Source organism: Lacerta agilis, chromosome 8 (genome assembly GCF_009819535.1).
Source record: "Lacerta agilis isolate rLacAgi1 chromosome 8, rLacAgi1.pri, whole genome shotgun sequence".
NCBI lineage: Eukaryota > Metazoa > Chordata > Lepidosauria > Squamata > Lacertidae > Lacerta > Lacerta agilis.
Window position 1 is genome coordinate 66,956,867 of NC_046319.1, and position 25,383 is coordinate 66,982,249.

Below are 25,383 nucleotides of genomic sequence, written 5' to 3' on the forward strand. Positions count from 1 at the left end.
CCGAGCGGGCCAATCGAGGAAAGGCAAAGGGGAGGTACTCGCGGGGGGCTGGCCCTATTGACGAGCCGCGCGCGCGAAACCCCGGGAGTATAGAGGAAAAGGGCTTGCGGAGAAGCGTGACGCTGCAGGTACTCGTGCGAACGCCAAGGCTGGCTAATCGGGCTGGCGATGGCGGCGGGCTAAAGCTGTCCAAATCGGTGGCTGCCTCTTATGCGCACCGCTAAAGCAATATTAAAGAACAGCACCAACCAAGATACGCAGTGCTTTTTTGGGGGGGGGGGCACACACGCATACTCCTAAACATTTTGTGAATCTTTGTACAGACGTTTTCAGCAGGTGTCTTGAAGAGTACAATAATGATGCCTATCAATGGGCAGGGAGTTTCAAAATACAGGAGCTGCTTCAATAGACTCCTTACAAACACATATTGTTATTCTCCCTGTTTCTTTTCATTGTTGTCTTCATAACAATCATGTAAGCAATAAACAGCAAGCATTAACTAGGTTGGGTACAATAACAACTAGATACGACCCCAGTCCCCAGTCTTCTCCCTGCCTGTAAAGTTCACCTGAACTTGCACATTCTTGATGTAGAAGGGAAGGGCCACAAAGCTTGAACTTCTTCTCTCTGCCAAGACAAGCTGGCCTTGTTAATGTTTGTGTCAAGAAATTGGAAGTGAGCCAACTCTACCCTGCTGGGTCAGCAATGTATTTCAACGACTGAAGCCCCAGAGTAGGAGATTCTAAAGCAACGCAGCTTGAACGCTTTTGGAGAGTTCCTTAGATGACAGCAAGACCGGCTGCCAGCGTCCCTAGCTTTTACCTTTGGTAAAAGCCTGCAAGTCTCACACCCTTTTAAAAAAAGTATTGCAAACCCTCTGCTAAACAGGAAGATACAGTTCTGAATCAGAGCAGAGTTGCTGCTGCAGCAAAAGGAGCCTGTGAGTCAGAGATCTGATAGAGGCAAGCCTGAATTGAAACCAGGTAACTTTCCCCAGAGCTGCGACTACAGGCTTGGAACTTCAGCCAGGGATCGCTGGCAGCGGAAGATGGATCTTTTGGGAGTCCTGCTGCTCTTGATGCACTGCAGAGCCGCAACCGCTGCCTCAGGTAACTTACCTTTTTCGCTGCACAAGTTGGTAGTTTGGGAGGAAACAACTCAGCAGTGGGGGTTTAAGGGAAGAAGGTAGATTGTTTGTTTCACAGTTAGGCTGGACAGCCATGGCACTAACTCACGGTTGCACAGAGCCAACCTATGAGGTTTTGCTGCTTGAGGCCAAAGATAAGGTTGTGCCTCCCACACCCATGTTTTATGTAAGGATGGGGGGGGGATTTGGTTTTGTTTGCATTTTTATGAGAAATTGCCCAATTCCCACTACCTCAAACGCACAAGGGAACTGAAACACAATTATATTTTGAAATTCACGCTCATCTGAATTTTACAATGCAGTTCTCGAACCCAGTTGTGTATACTGCATAAAAAGGGGAATGTGTGTACTGTATTCAAATGCATACATTAGTGGAAAAAAGCTTACAAAATGTATTAATTTGCTTGCAGAAATCTGTATATGAATCAAACCTGTGTAGATTAAGAGAAAATTGCATTAAAATGCAGATACTGTAATTTATTGTGGCCAAAGTTGATGGGTACTGGATCCCTAACAGCATCAGAAGGGCAACAGGTCCCCCACACCTGGTGTAGCAGCTCGTCTATTTCTTCTAATTGCTGTGTTGTTATATCAAGGGATTGGTTTATTGTGTATTTTAATTATGGATGTTTATGTTTTAATGCATGTGTAATGGGGCTTTTAAAACCATTTAGAAGCCTATCATGGCATGATATATGAATTGATAAATAATAATAGTTTGCCCTCTATCAGGGAGCTCAGCCTGTACTTTGGTCTTCCTTTAGCAGATCTTATTGCAGAGGAAGGAGCTACAACTGTGCGCCTTGCACAACACAAAAGCTCCCACCCCCCAGAACAGATGCTGGGGAAGGGAAGAATCTAGTGGGCTGGATGAAATCTGGTTGTGGGCTGTATATGGCTGAGGAGTGCATACTCCTGCTCTGGATTTCAGTAAGCACTTCCTAAAGCAAAAGTGGAACCATTTCATGAGGCTATCAATGGCTGGATCTACACTGATTTAAAAATGCTAATTTTTGTTGTCATTTAGTCATGTCCACAGTCCAACTCTTCGTGACCCCATGGACCAGAGCACACCAGGCACACCTGTCTTCCACTGCCTCCTGCAGTTTGGTCAGACTCATGTTGGTAGCTTCGAGAACACTGTCCAACCGTCTTGGGCTCTGTCATCCCCTTCTCCTTGTGTCCTCCATCTTTCCCAACATCAGGGTCTTTTCCAGGGAGTCTTCTCTTCTCATGAGATGGCCAAAGTATTGGAGCCTCAGCTTCAGGAGCTGTCCTTCCAGTGAGCACTCAGGCCTGATTTCCTTAAGAATTGATAGGTTTGATCTTCTTGCAGTCCATGGGACTCTCAAGAGTCTCCTCCAGCACCGTAATTCAAAAGCATCAATTCTTCGGCGATCAGCCTTCTTTATGGTCCAGCTCTCACTTCCATACTTTACTACTAGAAAAACCATAGCTTTAACTATACGGACCTTTGTCGGCAAGGTGATGTCTCTGCTTTTTAAGATGCTGTCTAGGTTTGTCTTTGCTTTTCTCCCAAGAAGCAGGCTTCTTCTAATTATGTGACTGCTGTAAAATCTCTCACTGCCCAAGAAAGTAAAATCTCTCTCTGCCTCCATTTCTTCCCCTTCTATTTGCCAGGAGGTGATGGGACCAGTGGCCATTATCTTAGTTTTTTTGATGTTGAGCTTCAGACCATGTGGACAGGTCATAGTGGAGAGTTTTGACCAAACGTAATCCACCTGGAGGAGGAACCGGCAAGCCACTCCAGTATCCCTGCCAAGAAAACTCCATGGACAAAGACAACAGGCATATAAAAAACGCTATACAAGCTCTCAATGCAAAATCCTATTGGCAGCAGATAAATGCTCTACAGCGCCATCTGGTGCCACATGTTTATAACGCAGTTATAACGATATAATTGACGAGTGTAGCTGAGTCCAATGGCTAGCTACTAATCCTGATGACAATATTTTGGCTCCAATGTCGGAGGCAGTATGCTCCTGAATACCAGTTTCTGGAAACCATGGTGCAAGGGTTCAGCTGGTTGCCCCTGTGAGAACAAGATGCTGGACTAGATGGGCCACTGGCATGATCTTGTAGGGCTCTTAGGTTCCTTTTTTAAAAAATCCTTTTGTCCTTAGCAGGTTATTTTTGGCACATCACAGACCTTCATCTGGACCCACAGTACAAAGTGAGCTCAGACCCCTTGAAGGTGTGCCCATCCGCTGGCGCCCAACCAGTGGCCAATCCAGGGGCTTGGGGAAATTACTTGTGTGATGCTCCGTGGATTCTTGTCAACTCTTCTGTTTATGCTATGAAGCAGGTCCTCCCGAACCCAGACTTCATTCTCTGGACTGGGTAAGGAAGCGCTTGTGCGTTGTTGTTGTTTTTTTGCCATAAACAAAACAAATGTGACTTTCTTCTTTGCCACTTCATTGCCCACTCAGTTTGACCAACCTTTGTATAAGCCAGGTGTGGAGATCCTTTGCCCTTCCAGATGTTGCTGAATTGCATCTCCCACCACTTTAACTCCCACTTTAAACAGGCATGGCTTCCACACGCAAAAATCCTGGGAACTGTAGTTTGTTAAGGGTGCTGAGAATTGTTAGGAGGCCCATATTCCTCTCACAGAGCTACAATGGTCAGAGTTCCCTGTGAAGAGGGATTGATTGTTAAGCCGCTCTGGGAATTGTAGCTCTGTGAGGGAACTAGGGGTCTCCTAACAACTTTGTCCGCCCTTAACAAACTACAGGTCCCAGAATTCTTTGGAAGAATCCATGGCTGTTTAAAGTAGTGTCATTGTGCTTTAAATGCATGGTGTGAATGTGGCCTACTAGTTATGTGACGACTATATATTACCTTCAGGTAATACCAGTTGCTGGGGCTTATGAGTGGAAGGGGGCTATTGCCCTCATTACCTGCTTATGGGTTTCCTGTAGGCATCTGTTTGGCAACAGAATATACAAAATAAAATTTAAAAATAAAATAAAATAATGTTTGACCAGATGGGCCTTTTGGTTCCTCTTATGTTCTTAATTTGTTAACTCCTCTACATCTATCCAGGGACTTGACTTTTCCCAGTATCTCTGTCCTCGAACCAAATAGCATTTGTGCTCTTTTCCAGAGACGACACTCCTCATGTAGCTGATGAGAAACTGGGTGAAGATACTGTGCTGGAGATAATTGCAAACCTAACCAACCTGATCAAACATGTATTTCCAGGTAGGGTGTGCCAGAACAATTGGGCAGTAAGAAGGCTGTGCCAAAAAAATAATATTCCAGAAACAGAAGCAATGGGTTTTGAATTGCAGGAAGGAAGATTTAAGGCTGGCACAAAACTGTGGAATGTAGTTCCTTGAAGAGTGTCAAGAACAGGCAGGGCTGACCCCATAAGTGTAGGTAGGGTTGTGTATATTCTGTATTAGTAAAATTAATAAATTAATAAATTGAACACCAAATGATTCTATGATGCACTCCAGGTAGTTATTTTACCAGGGGGGGGGCGCACCATTTTTTCCTGTAGTGGCCTGTAATTCCCTTGTAGGTAATCTTGCAGGTTGGCAGAGCCAAAAGTGAGTCAAGCCACCCTCTTCTTTCTCTTTCTGACACTTCCTTCCCCTCCCATTTTTCATCTTATCACTTGCACCAGAGTAGGTTAAGGGCTCCTCCCTGCCTACCCTTTTCACAGAATGATATTTAGATCCCAGCTTGCTGCCATTAATTTCTTCCCACATCAGAGTGACAAGCAGGATTTATGTAAGCCTTTCTTGCTGCACTCTTTCCTCACCCCCTGTAGCATAGCCGTGGCTCAGCTGAGTCGTCATGCCAAACCATGGTTTGTGCTAACCATTGTTATGAACCCATGTTGTGGTCTGAGCCTGCAGGCTCAGAGCTGCTTGTCTGCTTTCTTGTTCCATCTGCTCAGCCCCCTGCTTCAGAAGTTCATAAATGCAGTCCTGTGTCCACAGGACTCTTAATGGCCCTTAACTATGAATTCAGACAGATCTGCAAACCATGGTTGGCCCAAACTGTGATTTGTAAGCCAGCTTCAAACCATGGATTGATATGTTGGTTTGTCAGCCCTCACACAAGCTGCCATTTGCAAGCTGAGTCAAGTAGATATAGTGTTTGCCTCTGTTGCATTCTGCCTGACATTATGATTTTAGGACAATGTTGTAATGTTAATTGTTGTAAGCGACAACAAAGCAGGTTCCAGTTAGTGATAATAGTGCTAGCATTGAGCTGTTTGTTTTGCAGTCACCTCCAGCCTGTTTGGATGCAAAAGCTCTTCTCTTCCTCTGCCACTAAACCCACTGCACTGTTGTTTTCTTGTATCCCTTCCAGAAACTCAGGTCTATCCTGCAATGGGCAACCATGACTTCCACCCCAAAAATCAATTTCCAGCTAAGGAGAACAGGATCTACGATGTAACTGCAGACCTGTGGCACTCCTGGCTCAGCAATAGCTCTCTGCAAACATTCAGAGCAGGTGCGTGCTAGATCCAGTTGAGGAACTGATGTGGGTCTTGGGAGGTTGAAGAGGGATCCAGTAGGCCAAAATGAAATGCATCCATCTGTGCAGGTGAAAAGAAAACTAAAAGATCACAAGCAGGGGGGTGTCAGAAGCTGCTTTGTATCAGGCCAGATTATTGCCTGTCTAGCTCAGTATGGTCTACTCCAGGGCTTCCCAAACTTGGGTCTCCAGCTGTTTTTGGATTGCAGTTCCCACCATCCCTGACCACTGCCCCTGTTAGCAAGGGATGATGGGAGCTGTCCAAAACAGCTGGCGACCCAAGTTTGGGAAACTCTGGTCTACTCTGATTGCAAATGGTTTGGCATGATACTTATATTCACCTGCTACCTGATCCTTTTAACTGAAGATGTCAGAGAAGTGTTGTAGCTCCATGGTAGAGCAAACCTGCTTTGCATACAGAAGGCCCCCAAGTTCAATTTCTAGCATCTCTAGGTAGGCCTCGTGGGAAAAACTCCAGATATGAAATCCCAGATTGCCATTGCCAGTCTCTATAGAAATACTGAGCCAGATGCGCCAATAGACTGATTTCGAATAAGGCAGCCTCCTACGTGTATGATTGAACCTGGCACCTTCTGCATGCAAAAGTCTGTGCTCTGGCATTGAGCTATCAGTTTTAATTCCATCATTTTTTTGTCCTGGTGGGAACAGGTCTGTTCTGGGTTGGACTACAACTCCCTTCATCCTTGAGCATTGTCCGTGTTTACTGGGGCTAATGGGACATGGAGTTCAACAGCAGCCGGAGCACCACGGGTTCTCCATCCCTGAAAATCTAGAGCAGTGTTTCCCAAACTTGGGTCTCCAGCTTTTTTTGGACTACAACTCCCATCATCCCTAGCTAGGTCAGGGATGATAGGAATTGTAGTCCAAAAACAGTTGGAGACCCAAGTTTGGGAAACATTGATCTAGAGGGTAGCTTATACTTGGTTCCATATAGCTTCCATCTCTTTGTTTTGTGACTCATCCAGTTGGTTAGTATCTATTTGACAGTTCAGTAAGGCAAGTTGTTAGAAATTCTGTTCACTTGTTATAATCATGTGCTAATTGGTCCATTCTTCAAAAGATAGATTGCTGGCTTTTCAGCAAAAGGAAAAAAGAGGAAAAAGGCATTAGCTAAGAGAGTTCCAACATTCTTTAGGGGAAGCCAATGCTGATTGAAGTGATCTGGCACTGCTTTAAATGTATAGTGCAAATGGGATGGCATGGGGAACATAACAAAATTAGAATGAACTGGGTTACTGGTTGTTTTGCAGGTGCTTTCTACAGTCAGATGCTATCTGGTCTTGGCCCAGCAAGGCGAATGATTGTCCTCAACACAAACTTGTACTATGACAGTAATAATCAAACCAGCAGCCTGGAAGATCCAGGAGGCCAGTTCCTTTGGCTGGAAGACACGTTGACCAAGGCAGCAGAAGCAGGAGAAAAGGTTCGTTAAACCTGCCTTATTGTTTATGGATTAATAAGCTTACCCAACTGAAAGCTGCATGTCTGGCAAAGGTCTTACTACAGATTGGTCACAGAAACAGTATCAATTGGAGTTTTTTTTGGGGGGGCGAGGTTGCATGATATCAAGTATTATGGATTGGGGTCAAGGGAAAGTATTTGGTGAAATGAAGCAGGCACCATTCTACTGGGCTGTGACATATATTCAGTAAAATCTGTGTGACATATAAATTTCCATCACAGATACTTAGGACTGTGGCATGTGTCTGCCGTAGTGCGGCTGGCTCCAGGTTTCAGGGGTCTGTGAGCAAAGTGACCTCTTAGTGGGCCCACTTGTCTGTTTGTGGGCCCTCTCAGGCTTATCTGGCAAGGGCAGGTGCCCTACTTGAAGCAATACCACAGACAAGACCAGGTGGCTGTGTTTTGTCTCATTGTTATTTCCCACAATACCTTGGAGTGGTGCTACTGCAGGGCTTTGTGGGAGATAAATATGGTAGCTAGGCCCAGCCAATCAGCAGAGCTTCTTGTGCTGAAGCGGCCATTTTTATAACAGAGGATCAAGGTTAGCAGTAGGTCTTGTTTGGAGTGCTGATAGCTCCCCAAGGATGTCAGGTGTATTTTACATAAACTGCTTTGAGATTTCTACTGTTGTTGTTTAGTCGTTGAGTCGTGTCCGACTCTTCGTGACCCCATGGACCAGAGCACGCCATGCACTCCTGTCTTCCACTGCCTCCCGCAGTTTGGTCAGACTCATGTTGGTCACTTCGAGAACACTGTCCAACCATCTTGTCCTCTCTCATCCCCTTCTCCTTCCTTGTGCCCTCCATCTTTCCCAACATCAGGGTCTTTTCCAGGGAGTCTTCTCTTCTCATGAGGTGGCCAAAGTATTGGAGCCTTAGCTTCAGGATCTGTCCTTCCAGTGAGCACTCAGGCCTGATTTCCTTAAGAATGGATAGGTTTGATCTTCTTGCAGTCCATGGGACTCTCAAGAGTCTCCTCCAGCACCATAATTCAAAAGCATCAATTTTTCAGCAATCAGCCTTCTTTATGGTCCAGCTCTCACTTCCATACACTTTCCACTACTGGGAAAACCATAGCTTTAACTATACAGACCTTTGTCGGCAAGGTGATGTCTCTGCTTTTTAAGATGCTGTCTAGGTTTGTCATCGCTTTCATAGTAGAGATTTCTACTATGTAGTGTGTGTGTATATATATTTGTGTGTGTATGTTTGTATAGAAAAATATGTAATTTTTATTGTAATGTTTATTAACACTGTAGTTAGCAGGCAGCATCTTAAAAGAGACATTCTCACTTCTCTCCTACAGAGGAAGGAAAGCTTCTTCTATGGTTATGCCTGTTACCCTAAAAGCAAAGAAAGCCTGCTTCTTGCATCAGACATATGGCTTTTACCCTTATGCAAATGTATGCTCAGATAATCAATAAACCCATATGCTTAAAATGTCAGCTCTAGTTTTCAGCATTTGAAAATAAATGTGGGGGAAGCCAATCACTATAATTCCCATTGCACAGATGAAGCACTGAGGCTGGGAGGTTATTTATTAATTTATGGCTACCTGGTGGGCATTTGGGCTGTACAAGAATGTATTGCCAGGCAGGTCCTACTGCTCTGTCCACTTGGACCTTAGCATGTTTTCCTTTTTCTCTCCTTCTCTTTACAGGTCTATATTATTGGGCACGTCCCTCCTGGCTTCTTTGAAAAGAAACGGGGCAAGCCTTGGTTCCGAGAACACTTTAACCAGAGATATACCGAAATAATTCAGAAGCATCATGGAGTGATCGTGGCACAGTTCTTTGGGCATCATCACACTGATAGCTTTAGGATGTTTTACAGTAACACAGGTACATTCCCCCTGATGCCATAGGAAGGGGCATAGCTCAGTGGTAGAGCATTTGCCTTGCCTGCAAGAGGGTTCCAGGTTCAATCCTCAGCACTTCCATATAGGTCTTTGAGAGACTCCCATATGAAACCTTGGTGGGCCACTACCAGTCGGTGTAGGCAATACTAAGCTAGATAGCCCAATGGTCTGACTCAGTATACAGAACAGCAGCTTCCTATGCCTACAAGTTCAGAAATCCACTGTCGGCTGTCAGGTTGTTTTTACACTGCTTTTCAATAGAACCAGGACTGGGCTGGGATCAAAGGTCCAGCATGGTTTGGTGAAAGTATGCTGTGTCCCCTTGGACCTGCTCTTTCTTTTCACCATTTTCTTTTCATTTATTTTATTTGTATACCGCTTAACTGCAAATGAAACCTCTAAGCGGTTTACAAAAAAAATGATAACATATACATCAGAATAATCAGTAACAGCCAAAGTTAGAAGCAAGTTTTAAAAAATTCAAAATATAATTAAAACCAGCAGTTTAAAAGTACAAATGATAATAATAATTTAATGCCATTCCATGGACATTGCTATTGTGTTTTAAGCTGGAAGTGAAATAGCGACTCTGCTTCAAGACGTCTGTAAACCAAAAAAAAAATCTGTAACGAACTGGGCACTCCAGCCCCAAATGCTGGAGAGGGCCAATTTTCTTTGGGACAGAAAAGGGTTAAATACTCCGCCTTGCTGCAGTCTCAAGCATGATTGCCCCACACAGCAGGGAGGGCAGAATGAATATGAGAGTATTACTTGGGAATGAAAGGGTTAAGGTGATAGAGTTGTTTTGGAAAGAGGAGTTGTGGACCATAAAGAAGGAAATGCCTACAGCACTATCTATACAGGAAATTAACCCCCTGTATAGGCTGAAACAGCTGTACAATGGGGTTGCCTAAACTTGGAAGAAATGGTTGCAGTTCTTCCGTTGTGTAATAAAATAAAATGAAGTTGGAGGTCTGAGCAGGGAATACATGGGAGGAGGATGTTTTGACCACTATATCCTGCCGATACCTTATTAAAAGTGACCAGAACATGCCTATTGTACCCCAAATACTCACTTGTTGGGAAGCAGTCTAATTTAAGTTTAATATTGCATTTTCTTCCAGGTTCTCCCACCAGCGTCATGTTTTTAGCTCCAGGAGTAACACCATGGAAGACAACCTTACCAGGTGTGCACAATGGGGCCAACAACCCTGGCATCCGGGTCTTCACATATGACCGTGACACCCTGCTGGTGAAGGTAGGGGGCACCGTCCTCTAGTAAAGCAAGTGCTCATGTCAAGGGTGACCTGACAATGAGGCCATGGAGGGAGAGCATTCTGGCAGAGTTATTAATCCTGCCCAGTAAAGACCAGAGAAGTGGATCAGCCTTCTGCAGAGATTGGCTGTGGCTATCTTTTGCCCTGGATTGCACTACATAGTACCAACAAGGCAGTAGATGCCATGAAGACAGCCACAGCTGGCACAGTCCTGCTAATGTGGGCTTTTAATTACCTTGTTTCTTGCATTAAAATGCTTAAGCCATTGTTTTTAATTACCTGTTTTTCAAAATGCACCTGCATGTTGCAGCAGACACCATCTTAGAAGAGGTAGTTGGCGTGTATATGTTCATTGAGCGAGACAGAGACAGGGAGATTTTTTGTTGTATTTTATTGTAAAAACTTTTAAAACAATAATGGCAGCCAGCTGTTTTTTTTTAGCATAAAGAACATACAAAGCAGCTTTGGATAAATACTGATAACATAAGGGTGGCTTTTGTTGTCGTTTTGTTTTTTGCAAGACTAATCATAGTCCCATGTCCAGTAAGCCCTTCCAAAAGTTTCCATGAGTCTGGGACAGGGAATATTTTCTAAAACGATGCCTGCTGATTGTGTACGTTCTCATGTTTTAAAGAGTTCCGCATTTTAAAACCAATTTACTGCCTGATTAATCTGCTGCATCATTTTAGTCAGTCAAAATAAGTTAAAACCAAATGCTTCGTTCCTAGCACCCATCTTTGACTCACAGTGTCCTCTCTTCCATTTCAGGATATGGTAACTTATTATTTAAACCTCACGCATGCTAACATGGGGGCCTCTGAATGGGAGAAAGAGTACAGCCTGACAGAAGCTTTCCAGATCCCAGATGGTTCCGTCCGCTCCATGCAGCTGCTGGTGGAGAAGCTTGAGAAAGACCAAAGCCACCTACAGAAATACTACCGGTATAACTCAGTTCAATATGACCTTTCAGACTGTGACGCCGCCTGCCAGACCGACCACATCTGTGCCATCAGGGAGGTCGATTTTGCAAAATACCACCAGTGTATTCAAGCCAGAAGTGCCACAGCAGTGCCTTCAATCCCAGGGTTGGGTCTTCTGTTGTTTTGCTGCATGATGGGGCTTGTTACTCAGTCTAGGCCTTTGAGAGCCTTGAATGAACCAAGATATGAGCATGGGCACCTGGTTTCTACACAGAAAAAGCACAGGATGTGATGACTGCCACAGGCCTCAGCATCCTAAGGAGATCACCCTTCTTGGGGTTTGGGTTTGTTTCATTTTGGCAAACCTAGGCTTGAAAGTACATGCATACAAATGGCTGACTATTGTAGCTCACCTCCTTCCATGGGCTATTGGACCATCTGAGCACAGGATTATGACATCATTCCAGCGTCAGGCAAGATCATTTTAGCAGAATAAGAAGCTTAGCGTGGTCTCCTCTTGCAATGAGTTCCCAAAGGATTTCTCCAACTGGGGGAATGGGCAGTAAAATGGCAAATGGAATTCAATGTAAACCAAGTGTAAAATGATGCACAGTGGGGCAAAAATGTCTAATTTCACATGTATGCTTTTGTGCTCTGAACTGGCACTGAATGACCAGGAACGAGTGCTTGGGTCATAGCAGATCTCTCGATGAAGTGAATTCCATGCAAGGGGTCATTAGGAAATAAAATTGCCAATATTATACTGTCGTCATACAAGTCTTGTGGTGCAACTGCCACTTGGAATGCTGCCTGGGGAAAGTTCGGAAAAGAAGAACTGAAATGATCATGGGAATGGAACAACTCCTATGATGAACAATTACAGCATTTGGGACTTTTCAGTTTAGAGAGAAGAGAAATAAGAGGTGACATGACAGAGGTGTATAAAACTATGCAGAGTGGGGGGGGGGAGTGGAGGGAGAGGGAGAGGCTGGGGACATCCAGTGATGCTGAATGTTGAAAGATAACAGAAATAACTTCTTCACACAACACATTTTTAAACTGTGCGATTCGCTCCCAGAAGATGTAGTGATGGTCACTAATGTGGATGACTTAAAAAATAAGATTAGACGAACTCGTGGGTGATAAGGCTATCAATATCTACTAGCCAGGTTTGGGGCGATACACCTCTGAATGCCACTTGCTGGAAAACACAAGTGAGAAGAGTTGCTGTTGCACTCAGGCTTCCCACAGTGGCTGGCCACTGTTAAAACAGTCTGCTGGATTAGATGGGTCTTGGCCAATCTAGCAGGGTACTGTGCCCCTGAAGGACCAGGTGCGTAGCCTGGGAGTCATTCTGGACTCACAGCTGTCCATGGAGGCACAGGTTAATTCTGTGTCCAGGGCAGCTGTCTACCAGCTGCATCTGGTACGTAGGCTGAGACCCTACCTGCCCGCGGACTGTCTCGCCAGAGTGGTGCATGCTCTAATTATCTCTTGCTTGGATTACTGCAATGCGCTCTACGTGGGGCTACCTTTGAAGGTGACCCAGAAACTACAACTAATCCAGAATGCGGCAGCTAGACTGGTGACTGGGAGCGGCCACCAAGACCACATAACACCGGTCTTGAAAGACCTACATTGGCTCCCAGTACGTTTCCGAGCACAATTCAAAGTGTTGGTACTGACCTTTAAAGCCCTAAATGGCTTCAGTCCAGTATACCTGAAGGAGCGTCTCCAGCCCCATCATTCTGCCCGGACACTGAGGTCCAGTGCCAAGCGCCTTCTGGCGGTTCCCTCACTACGAGAAGCCAAGTTACAGGGAACCAGGCAGAGGGCCTTCTCGGTAGTGGCACCCGCCCTGTGGAACGCCCTCCCACCAGATGTCAAAGAAAAAAACAACTACCAGACCTTTAGAAGACATCTGAAGGCAGCCCTGTTTAGGGAAGCTTTTAATGTTTAATAGATTATTGCATTTTAATGTTTTGTTGGAAGCCGCACAGAGTGGCTGGGGAAACCCAGCCAGATGGGCGGAGTATAAATAATAAATTATTATTATTATTATTAATTTCATTATTATTACTCAGATAGCTCAGTTGGGTCAAGCATGATACTCGTAATCTCAGGGTTGTGGTTTTGAGCCCCATGTGGGGCAAAAGATTCCTACATTGCAGGGGGTTGGACTAGATGATCCCTGTGGTCCTTCCAACTCTACGATTCTTTGAGTTTCCATGTACGCTACCCTCCGTAAAATCAAAATATATACTTAGAAAAATAAGGGGGGGGGATCATTGACGTTTCCTTCCAAGTACAACCAACTTGATTTTTATTGCATTTTATTTTTTAGAGGTTGTAGCAATAATCTTTCTACAACTTCTAAAAAATAAAATGCAATAAAAATGAATATATGCACATGAGATTCACATAGCGGAATCTCAGCCATGACTTATCCTTTTTTAGCCCGGTGTGTGATTTCCCCAAGGCCAGTTGCACAAGAACCAGCAAAGCAACCGACGTTTGTTCAAGGCTAGATGGCGAGTGGGGCCCTGGAGAGAGAACAAGGCCTGCCCTCTTGCTGGGCGGGTGATGGGCGTGCTCTGTCCCGCTTGCTATGCCGCCTCCCCGCCCAAGGAGGCTCGGCCCAAGGAGGTCTTGAAAGTCGGTAGGAGGTGGAGGGCAACAGCCCGCTCCGTCTGGAGTGCAAAAGTTTCTGGTGGGCCTGGAGTGCGGGAAGAGAGGAAAAGAGGAGGAGGAGGAGGAGGAGGAGAAAGGCGGGGTGACGGTGCCATGGAGATCGGCCGGCGACCTACCCAGAGCGAATCCCCTTCCGTCGTCGAGGAAGGAAGGATCCCGCGGGATCCAGGACGGAGGAGGAGGAGAACTGGGGAGCATGTAGGGTCAGCTAGCCGCGGGGAAGCCGTCGGAGGAGGCGGAGCAAGCCGGACATAGTGGCTCAGAGAGACGCCCTCGGAAGAGTCCAGGAAGGAAGGATTTCTTGGAAGTTGTAGGGAATTTTTTTGGGGGGGGGGGTGTCCCTGGAAATATCCCTTTCCTGGACCCTGTACCTCCCCCAAAAGAGACGGCTGGGTGACCACCCACGTGAAAGGAGACATTAGAGCAAGCCTTAGTTAAGTTGCTCTCACTTAATTTTAGGAATTTTTTTGATGCAATTGAGGTGGGGGAACCTTTGTCCCTTTTCTAAGTTGGCAGTAGGGGTTGGCAGTAGGGACCGCAGACCCACTTTGGACCTGTTGGCCCCAAAACCATGGCAGGGTCTGGCTGTGGTCCCAGCTGCAATGCACCTTGGCCGCCTCGGTACCGTTATTGGGACCTAGCCTTTGCCTTGATGGGCACGGCTGCATTTCTGGTGGACCTGGGCGCTGACGCATGGGTGGCTGCCAGCTACTTGAAGGCCGGGGACTACCACTGGGGTGGGCTGGTCCTGGTGCTGTTGGCCTTGTCGTCGCTGGCAACGCAGTTCTTCAGCTGCACCTGGTACTGGAGTGACCCCCCAGAGCTGATGGAAGCGCTGCCCACACGGCGGACCCTCCTTGTGTTACACATCCTACAGCTGGGCTACCTGTACAGGTAAGGACAATCAGGGATGCTGTGTCCCTTGCTGTAAGGTACTCGGGGAGCAAGTACTGTGAAGTTCTGTGGTAGCATGTGGGAGTCCTCTTTTCCTAGGAGCAAAACGCCCCCCCCCAATTTAGGTCTGCTTTTAGTTTATGGAACCCAGAAAAATAACCTGTGATTCTATACAAACATAAGTTTGGAGACTGGGCTACGCAAGGAGGATTGATCTTACCTCCTAGAATGTAGGGTGATTAGAGTACTGTATATTCTGGTATATAAGACTACTTTTTAATCCAGGAAAATCTTCTCAAAAGTCGGGGGTCGTCTTATACGCCGGGTGGAGAATCTGCGGTCGAGTATATCTCAAACTATATTTTAACTGGAAAAGTTGGGGGTCGTCTTATGCGCCCAGTCGTCTTGTACGCCGGAAAATACGGTACCTGTTAATCAGACAAGTACTGCAAGTAAAATATCGGCAGGTGAGGCCTACAACAAAATGCTGCAGTGTGGCGTGTCCTGCTCAGTTTCCATTTCCCTCCAACAGTCCATGCTCACTGAGTGTGATCATCCTTATTTAACTTATTCTAAGTTAAATAAGGATGATCACACTCAGTGAGTATGGAATGCTGATTGACTGTTGGGGGGGAATGGAAATTTATTATTATAATTTATTATTATTATTATTAGCCACCCATCTGACTGGATTGCCTCAGATCAAAAACCCTGAGGGTTGTTTTCACCTACGCAAAAGGTTTTTTTTGTACTTTTGGAAACCTCGGGGTTCCCTTGAGTCAGCTGGCAGCTTTCTTTCATGTGGGTGGTGTCATTCCAAGGAAACTGAACCGTAGGTAAGTGTTTTGAATCTCTCCCCACTCATTGTTTGAATCTCTCATCACTCAGAGATTGGGGCGGCATGCAACAACATTTATTGCATTTTTATGACCCACCCTTCTCACGAAGATCTTCCCTGTTTTTTTTAGCCTCACAACACCCTTATGAGGTAGGTGAGGCAGAGAGAAAGAGAGACTACCCCAAGGTCACTCTGCGGTTTGGTGCCTAGTGAGGATTTGAGCTGGATCTCCACAGTCTATAACAGCCTACCTGCCACCCCCACATTGGCTCTCCTTCATGACCCACACTAAGAATTCTGTGTCTCCTTCCCTTTGCGCAGGTGTTTCTATGTTCTGAAGGTGGGCTTCCGCGTGTGCCGGACGAAAGCAGACAAAGATATCGCTTATGCTGTTTTCCTGTCACATGACATCAGCTTCTTGCGCCTCTTTGAGACCTTCCTGGAAAGCGCCCCTCAGCTCGTCCTGGGGCTCTACATTATCCTATGCACGAAGAAAGCAGAGATATTTCAGGGTGAGTGTCCGTCCAGCAGGGCGCAGGATAAAGGACTGGTTTGTTGGGTTCCAAAAGTTTCCTTGTGTGGTTTGTGTAGCTCATTTCAGTTTAAAATCCAATAAGAAGACAAGAAAAGGCTATTAAGTTCCCACTGGTCCAGCATCCCGTTCTCTCAGTGACCAACCAGGTGCCTGTCTCAAACCATGGGTAAGAACAGGGCAGGCCCAAGACATTTTGCTACCTGAGGCGAAGAAGAAGATGGGCCTCTCTCCCATTCCATGTACAAAATACAAACAAGCTGGAGGAAACCAACGAACTGAGGGCAACAGTCTAGTGTTTAAAGCCCTAAATGGCTCAGCCCCCAAATATCTGAAAGACCGCCTTCTTCCCTCTCAGATGTTAAGATCAGCAGAGAGTGAGTGCCCTCTTGGTAGTTCCTCCACCCTCCGGAGTTTGTGGTGGCTTGGTGGCAAGAGGGCATTCTCTGTGGCGGCACCTGACTCGTGGCATTCCCTCCCTGCAGAGGTGTATTTGGCACCTTCATTATGCAGCTTTTGACACTCGAGATGTATATTTTAGGACCCACTGTAATCGTGATTCTGATTTGTTTTTAAATTGTTTTTACTGTTGTATTTTATGTCATTATGGCCTGCCCTGAGACCTTATGGTGAAGGGCAGGTATTAAACATAACAATTTGTTTACTTAAAGATAAACAAATAAACAAAAACATTCCATTGAGGTCACCCCCACCCCCACCCACCCTGCTTTAACACCCCAACCCACCCTGCTGGGGGCAACCCAAGGCATTTTGCTGAGGCAAAGGACAAGGTGGCATCTCCCATTCCTTGTGAAGAAGCTGGATGGGCGGGCAGCTGAAGCTTACTTCACACCTGAGGGCAACAGACCAGTTTAAAAGGTACAGAGAAAATAGGACCACCCCAGGTGACTTGTATACATCACATGCACTAATAGCAAAATTATTATTATTTATTAAATTTATATGCTACCCTTCATAGGAAGACCAGAGAGTGGTTTACAGGGGGACAACGACGCAAAATGCATAATATAACAACAACAACGCCTCACTAATACACCCCCAAAGGCCATTTTAAAGACCATAAACATACATTTGTTGGCCATTATTTTTGGCTGCTTCTGCTAGTTCACACTGTCTATGAGATAAGGGCAGCATATTCTATTCTCTTCCAGCTTAATCTTTTTTAATCCTCACAACCACCCTGCAAGATGGGTCAGACTGAGAGACAGTTACCGACCCAACATCACATAGCTTGGTTCAGGGCACTAAAAACCTACCCCAAGACTATAGGAGGTTATGGAAGTGGGCGTCTGTCATGGATGTTTTCGTTGAGATTCCTGCATTGCAGGGGGTGGACTAGATGACCCACAGTTCCCCCTTCCAACTCTACAATTCTGTGGTTCTATCAGTGCCCTCTGTACACTTTGTCACCCACCCTGGCATCTGAGATTTCGTCAGATATCACCCATATAGTTACAAATGCATCCTTTCCGTCTTAAGGACTGGAATCTTATTGTTTTTACACGCAACTTGAGAATGTCAGCAGGCTGCATGTTCTTCCTAGTAGCACCAGTGCCTGTCTTTGTGTTAGTCTCTTCCTCAGGCTGTTCCTTGTGCCTACTGCTCTCTCTCCCTTCCTCTCATTTCAGTGCTTGGGATTTGCACCTCTTTCGTGTGTATCGCCTGGGCCCTCTTGGACTATCACCAAACCCTGCGCAGCTTCCTGCGGGAGAAGCACAAGCTGGGCCGCCGGTCCTCCACCATCTATTTCCTGTGGAACTTCCTGTTGGTGTGCCCTCGCATCCTGTGCCTGGCGCTCTTCGCGCTGGTCTTTCCGAGCTACGTTTCCCTCCATTTCCTGGCAGTCTGGTCTGCCATGTTTCTCTGGGTCACGTTGCAAGGTACAGACTTCATGGAATGTGCCGCCTTCGAGTGGCCTTATCGGGCTGTGGTGGCCGTCATTCTCTACTTCTCCTGGTTCAATGTGGCCGAGGGGAGGACATGCTACCGCTCTGCAATCTACTACACATTCCTCTTGGTTGACAGCGCCATCCTTGCCATCTCATGGCTCTGGAACACCATTCCCTTGAACTACGACTCCCACCTTGTGGCGCATGCGCTCTATGCAGCCCTGCCCTGCTACGTAGCCGGGATCCTTTTGAGAAGCATCTACTACAAATGTTTGCACCCTACTTTGCAGGCCGCAGTCCCGGTCACTGGTGATGAAATAGACAATGAGGAGCCAGCCAGCAAAGGTGTGCCAGCTTTCCGGCAGCTGGTTGTACAAGGACATGGTGACCAAGAGGCTATACGAGGACATGTCAACCATCGGGCATATAGACTTGCTCAAAGCTTCTTTGCTGGTGCTTCAGAGGTTGCAAAGCATCAAGGAAATGGGACTCTTGGGGACAGCTGTTTGTGAGCCCAGCTATAAGCTGCGTCCCATGTGGCCAAGACTTATTACTAGAGAGACGAGAGGAGTTCTGGAGTGTGTGTACCCATATTTTGGTCCGTACCTGTCAAGATGATCCCAGGCCTGCCTTTGAACATTATTATTTTTAATGTAAGAGTTTTTTTTCTAGCTTTGCAGGGACATCATACAGGGCAGTGGGGTTGGGGGGAGATGATCGATCCCATCACCCATATGGTGCCCCTCTTAGGGCTGGGGTAGACAACATGTTGCACTCCAGATGTTATTAATCCCAGCAAACATGGCCAACGGATGGAAGCTGTAGCCAGCAACATCTCAAGGGCACTATGTTGGCTATCCCCGCTCTAAGGAATTCATGTCATCACATGCTGATCTTCACAGGAGTGTTGTTGGCCCCATTTCAACTCATGTATCACCTGGGGTGGGGGCACAGATACATGTTAAAGCTGCCTCCAGGATCATCAGCATGGGCTAAGCCTACAAGATGAGGCCAGGAGTGTGGTTTCCATGCTTCTTGGCCAGAGGTGGGTAACCTGTGGCCCACCAGATGTTTTTGGACTACAACTCTCAGCATCCATTTGGAGTCTTTCCTTCATTCCCTTGCTGGTTCCCCTCTTTTGTTCTGACGTTCTTGTCCCATTGAGTGACTTAAGCCCTTAGCTTCAATGAAGCTTCTACTTGCTGCTGGCTTCATGTCACCAAATGCCCCATTCTCAAAGAGCCTGTTCCATGAACAGCCCTACAAACTGAGTTTCTTGGCACACCACTCCCAGGTTCTTCTTTATAGGAGCCACAAATAGGTGCCCCACATTTAAGGTGGAATTGTTCTCCCTCCCCACTCACTTTATGTAGTTAAAGATAAAATGCTTCCAGTGTTGTTACAGCAATGAGTTTCAGATGTTCAAATTGTTGAGCCTGATTATTGTTATTTAAAAAAAAACCCTTATCTAGGGCTCAAGGGCAAACAAATTTTTATTCAGCTGGCACATTAATTGTCTCCTGTATTTTCTTTTTTTGAGCGAAAAGCAGCTGTGGGAGACTGCAGGTTTGGGGGGAGGGATAGTGAAAAACAGAGAAAGAAGCTGCTTAATCCTCAGCTGTTTTTCTTCTCAAATTTTATCCCAACCTGCTTTTTCACTCATAGGGGAAAGAATGTAGGAAGTGTGCCACTGAACCTCCCTCTCACATTCCTTCCCCCAGCTCACAGCCTCCTGCAACTGTTTTTCATTAAAAATTGGATGTGCCTTTCCTGCATAACTTCAGCTAAATTCCCAAGTTATTTGGGTATAAAGGGCACTCACATGTTGCGCTGGAGCAGGGCTGTGTTGTGGCGCCACCCTCAACATAAAATCCCCGGGGTAGCCCCCTACTCCCATGTCCTTGCAATCAACACAGTTGATTGATTGGCAAAGGAACCCTTATGCATGAGCACCTGCTTTTGTTTAGTGGGTTGGTTTGAAGACATCCATGCGCTGGGAGTGGGTAGGTGGGGGGTTAATCTGGGGGTGTGCCATCAGGAGCAGGGGCAAGCAGCACAGCCCCATTCCTTACCACTGGAATGCCCAACACATGAGTAACGCATGAGCAGAGTTGTTGAGTTTGGCCTTCAGTTTAAAGCTAGTGTTAACTTATTGACATTGTTGAAGTTGTTTAGAAGAATAAAGCGATTCAGTTCTTGTTCAAGTCTTGTTTTATCAGCTGTTATGCAAAAGGAGCCCAAACCCAAAGCATGCTAATTTGAAGGATTTTGAATTGAGTCTTCCTCTGTTCCTTAGGTAGCAGCCAGGTTTGGTGGATTTTCTTCAATTAGCCACACCAGTTGTGAGATGTTTGACATGAGATTTACTTGGGCAGAACAGCAGCAGCCCACAAAAGTGGAGTCCACAGGCCTACAAATCACGCAGGCTTCTAGAGAGGCATTCCCTTGCCTTAGCTTTACACATGCGCAGAAATGAAGCCACATAAGCAGAGTTGCAGTCAGGTATCTAGGCAACGACCTTATCAGAAGAGCAAAAGTAACTTCACAGGGACAGGCTTGAGGAAGAACAAGGCCATAGATTCCTCTATTCGTGTCAGCAAATTCCTCCACATCTTCTTCAAAGACATCACAGCTCTTTTACAACACCCAACATTGTCTTCATGCTTTGTTTTACTGATCGTACACCTTAGGCTATCTAGGGATAAATTCAGCAACACGTTTTCCACCACACAGGGATGACAGTTGTTTTTCAACCGGGAACCCCACTAAAGCATTTCCTGCTGCCCATTCATTCTCTCAGCTTTCAGTCACATACAGCATGCATTAAATTGGCTATATTGATGAGCATGGAACCAACTTACGGTTGAATCCCTGCTTGCCTAACAACAAATCTGCTGATGCCATTTTCTTGTGGGTACAGCGGTACCTCTGGTTACATGCTTAATTCATTCCGGAGGTCCATTCTTAACCTGAAACTGTTCTTAACCTGAAGCGCCACTTTAGCTAATGGGGCTTCCCGCTGCCGCTGCACCGCCAAAGCACAATTTCTGTTCTTATGCTGAAGCAAAGTTCTTAACCTGAAGTGTTATTTCTGGGTTAGCGGAGTCTGTAACCTGAAGCATATATAACCTGAAGCGTATGTAACCCGAGGTACCACTGTAGTGCTGTTTTGGCTATGTTAAGGCTCTATATTTGCAGAATGACTTCACCGTTAGTCTGCACAGAATGTGGAGGGAATGAGCAGAGAATATTTTCTCTCAGAATGCTAGAGCATGGGGTTTTCCTATCATAAGAACATCAGGTGAGGCCTTGCTGAGGCTGCCCTGTACTTCCTTTTATCTGTCCTGAACCTTCCAACCTTTGGATGTCCATGAATTCTGGTGTCACAGAAGGGAGAAAAATTCTCTATCCACTATCTCCATGAAGGAAAGGCCACCAGCCAGACACAAGTCCAACAGCATTGCCACTTCTGCTGTGAAGCTGCCGCAGATCTAAAATACTAAAGAGAATGGAAATTTCTGACAGGAAGTTTGCTTCACACTGCCCATATCCAGTAGAGAACTTTATGGAACTCATGCCTTGTTGCACATGTTTTCTTAACAGGAAAGTAGTCTCCAAAAAGTGGAAGAAGCCTTTTAACAGGACTTCTACCTTCCTCTCTCTAGCTTTTCAACCCAACCACAGTGTGGTATAATATAGAACGTGCACCTGAGCTACCAAGTTTTTTGTGCAAATCAACAGTAGGTGATGCTGTTGGCTGCAAAGAACACACACCGAGGAAACTTTATTATGCCTAAGAAGAATGAACTTGCCCTTTTCTCCTAGCACTTAGGCAGATGAGTTCTTGAGGTCCTCATCTGCTCTGATTGTAGTCCTTAGATGAGTCATTTGAAAACAGACATTTTCCCATTGGTTTCAATTCAGCCAGCAAATGGTATCCCACAATTGGGTCATGCAAGATAAGGCTTTTTATCCTCTTTGTATTCTGTTTGATTGAATTTGCGTTACTGCTGGCGCCCTGAGCAACACAAAAGCCAATCAACCAGTTGAAAGCCTAGCATGGTGTCGTGAGCCTGTGGTACAGCTCATATAGGTTGGCACACTTAAGGGCTAAACTCCAGTTGCTATTAGCCATGTGTTTCAGCAAGAGTGCTTAACCTGTCTACTTTTATTTTGGAGCAAAAGCAGTTACAGGGCCCAAGTCTGGAACATATTCCTGAACTGCACTGGGACCTCGAACAGATTTCCTGCTGAAACTCTCTCCTTCCCTCCCAGCTGTTTTTCCTGTCCTCCCCGCAAAAGAAATTTGTTTGCTTCTGCTTTAAAACTTAACATCCAGAATAAACGTGTGACTAACGTCATGAATTTGACCTGAAAGATGGGGCCGCTTTTGCAAACTTTGAAGCCCCAAATTCAGTAGCAGCAGCCACTCATATAATCTGGGAGAGGCTGACAGTTTTTTTTAGGCCTGGGAAATTTAAGAAATTCATGTGCCAAGAGGAAGGTAGGCCCAGGACAAGCCACTCTTGGCAGGCAATTCTAGAGTTACTGCTCGCACCACAGTTCAGTGAGGGCATCTGATGAAGAATCTCCAACAATCTCAGTAAATGGGCAGGCTGATGCAGAGTTAGACCGTACTAACAAGCTCCTCCCTGAAAAGTGTCAATGTTGTAATAATACACGTGGGTTAGTGGGTACAGCCAGCGCATGGCATCCACATGGCATTTCTAGAACAGTCCTTTTCCTTTGAAGCCGGGTCACCTGTGCTCATTTCTCAGGGTGGAGCAGCTCTCCTTCAAAGGAATTTTAAATCACTGCTGTAAATATTTTAGAGGTGCGGAGACATGTTGGCTTGGCATGACTAATCACTAAAAAAATGCAATGCCAATTTTGCTATGAGGCTATGGACTGACAAGATTGGGAGTTCCTTATGTTTTGATCGTGAGCCCCACTAGTCTGGCTGTGCTTCGTATTTCGGGAACGAAAGGGATTATCAGCCTCCTGCAGGTCATACTGGTGGCAGCTGTTTTTCTGGGCTTGCAGGTCTCTGCATCCCAGCAGATAAGAGCTCTGACCCAAAGGCTCTGGCTGTCTGCCATGCTTTCCTTGGGTTGTCCCTTGCATTAAAACTACCCAGAGCATATGCATGTAACAGGAGCCACATCTCACCAAGGGGATGTGGGGAACTGGTGGCCCTCCAGATGCCGTTATTGGATTCCAACTCTCATCAGCCCCAGCCAGGATGGTCAATAGTCAGGGATGATAGGAGCTGTAGTCTGGCAATATATGGAGGGCCACATTACCCGTCCATGATGTACACTGTTTTGAGCAAATTGCAGGCAGTACAGGCCACAAACATTTGAGCTAAGGGCCACATTGATCCAGGGATAAGGTGGGTGGGGGGCATGTCAAAGTGTAAACTTGGGCATGGCTAACTTAGCCTTTTAAAAATAAAGGTTGTTGAGGGTTAGGTGATACAAAAAGCTTATTACAGAATCACAGCAGGGGAATGGTCAGTAAAAAATATCGAGAGGAAAATGTCAAATGTTGGGGACCCACAAACAATCCTTTGGCATTATAGTATTACCTATGGCAGCTGTCTTTAAACAAAATTTAAAAATAGGAAGAAAATATTGGGGGAGGGGACTTATCAGAGTCCATAAAAATGTTTTTAAGCCTTCAAGTGGAAAATGTTTGGTGGGCCTTGGAGGATCATGGAATCACAGTGGGGGGAACCATAAAACCAGTATGGGGAAATGGGGGGGGGCAGGGAGTATAGGGGAGTTGTTGTTTTTCCTAAAAAGGAATGACAAAATTTTGGAAGGGCACAAAAAAAATATCTTGGGCGTCTGGCTATATAAACAGTGTGGCTTATAATTAACAAGGCTTGCAGCTTGCATGTGAGGTATAAAGTCTCAATACAAATGAATTCACACACACCAACTTTCCTTGCACTGAGAGTGAGCTTGGATCAAGTTTTCAGAAAGCATGAATAGAACAACATGTTTTTTTTATACAGAAAATAAAGACTTTATTTTTCCAGTTCACAAGGACAGTTCCCATTACACAGAACATGATGCTTGAGGAAACCTACAGCCGTTAATGCCTTCTAATCATAACCATAAGCACAGCTGATGCCATTTCTGGACACCTGCAGGACTCTGAGGGTGAATCAGCATTTCTAATCTACACCAGCGCATGCAGTTTCCTCTGGTGCTTGGTGGGATTCAGACTGCAATGGAAACACAGGCAGAGTTGGAGCTGAGAACGCAAGACTCCCAAGCTCACTGTAAAGGATGCGGAGAGCCCACGATTGCATTAGAAGGGAACTGGCTGATGCTTGAATGCTAAACAGTGGGAAAGAGTAGGAAGGGGCGAGGAGCCAGTTTCCAAATACTGTATGAAGACCCAAGAGAAACGCAGCCAGTGAGTTCAATGATAACAAGAGCCAGGACAATCTTTATTAATGTTAACACAGAAAATGTACCATCCCCTGAGTGGGTTAGGAAACATCAGAGAGGACACTATATAAATATTGGTATCTGATGCAAAAACAAAGCTTCACACACGTTAGCCGAAGGTCTTCTGAAATCTTGAAGGCATTCGAAACAGTTCCGCCAAGTAAAACAAAACTCAGGGCAACAATGGTCAGTTTCCTGGTGGCTTAACAAATCCCTGCCCGCTACTCTTTCTGCAAACACTTTAAAAAAACAAAAAACTAGGTTAATTTAAATGGGGGCTGGGCAAGGAATTCCTCAGTTGCTGACATATCCAAGAGTTGCAATGGAAGTTAAGGCACAGAGTTGATTCCAAAGTCAAGCACAGCCCACACCAATACAGTAGGAGATGACTCAGGAGCGGTTGCTCAGCTATTGACCTTTCTGGCCTTCGCAAAGGAGTTAAAAATTCACAGAAAGCTGGAATTACAAGAACAGGGTCTCCTTTAGAAGTGAGCTTCCTTTCTGAGGGAGGGGGATGCATTTTCATCCCAAAGAATACTGTTATGTTGCCTTCTGTAAGCTTGCAATAAACGTCAGGAAACAGCAGCTTTCTGGCACCCTGTAAGGCTTTCTCTGTGGTGTATGTTCCTCTGCAGAATCTACCATTCTAGTATACACTATGTTCCCGCAGGGAAAGAAACACAATGCTGCCTACCTAGCAAGAAGAACTTATTCTCCACCTGCTGGTATGAATGGAACTACGAGTCCCTACGGTTCCTGCCTTACTACTTATGGAGTGTGCAGATAAAGCACTGTCGGGTGGGTGATCAGCAGTAGGTACTGCATGGTACCAAATGCAATGGGGACTTTTCTTGGGAGA

At 45.7% G+C, this 25,383-nt stretch overlaps 3 protein-coding genes across 6 annotated transcripts in view; 2 read left to right on the forward strand and 1 right to left on the reverse strand.

The window, feature by feature from the left end:
• The first annotated feature begins 819 nt into the window (after nucleotides 1-819).
• On the forward strand, nucleotides 820-11,907 carry SMPDL3B (sphingomyelin phosphodiesterase acid like 3B). 4 transcript variants are annotated; one of them, XM_033158034.1, is made up of 8 exons: nucleotides 820-1,109; nucleotides 3,292-3,508; nucleotides 4,275-4,372; nucleotides 5,495-5,638; nucleotides 6,934-7,106; nucleotides 8,804-8,984; nucleotides 10,126-10,259; nucleotides 11,047-11,907. In XM_033158034.1, the coding sequence occupies exons 1-8, from the start codon at nucleotides 1,049-1,051 to the stop codon at nucleotides 11,488-11,490; spliced, it is 1,452 nt and encodes a 483-aa protein (XP_033013925.1). In that variant the 5' UTR covers nucleotides 820-1,048; the 3' UTR covers nucleotides 11,491-11,907. The 4 variants fall into 4 exon arrangements, with proteins under 4 accessions (XP_033013925.1, XP_033013926.1, XP_033013928.1 ...); XM_033158035.1 differs by having other exon boundaries at nucleotides 3,295-3,508; XM_033158037.1 differs by lacking the exons at nucleotides 820-1,109; nucleotides 4,275-4,372 and having other exon boundaries at nucleotides 3,420-3,508.
• A 2,506-nt stretch (nucleotides 11,908-14,413) lies between these two features.
• XKR8 (XK related 8) lies at nucleotides 14,414-18,875 on the forward strand. Its single transcript, XM_033158038.1, has 3 exons — nucleotides 14,414-14,783; nucleotides 15,943-16,133; nucleotides 17,803-18,875. Exons 1-3 carry the CDS (start codon nucleotides 14,461-14,463, stop codon nucleotides 18,573-18,575), a joined length of 1,287 nt encoding a protein of 428 aa, XP_033013929.1. The 5' UTR covers nucleotides 14,414-14,460; the 3' UTR covers nucleotides 18,576-18,875.
• Nucleotides 18,876-24,494: 5,619 nt separating this feature from the next.
• Nucleotides 24,495-25,383, reverse strand: part of EYA3 (EYA transcriptional coactivator and phosphatase 3) — a 52,076-nt gene continuing 51,187 nt past the window's right edge. The window contains exon 19 of the transcript XR_004427193.1: nucleotides 24,495-24,763. The gene's annotated coding sequence lies outside the window, so the exon portion shown is untranslated. The remainder of the gene's footprint in view (nucleotides 24,764-25,383) is intronic.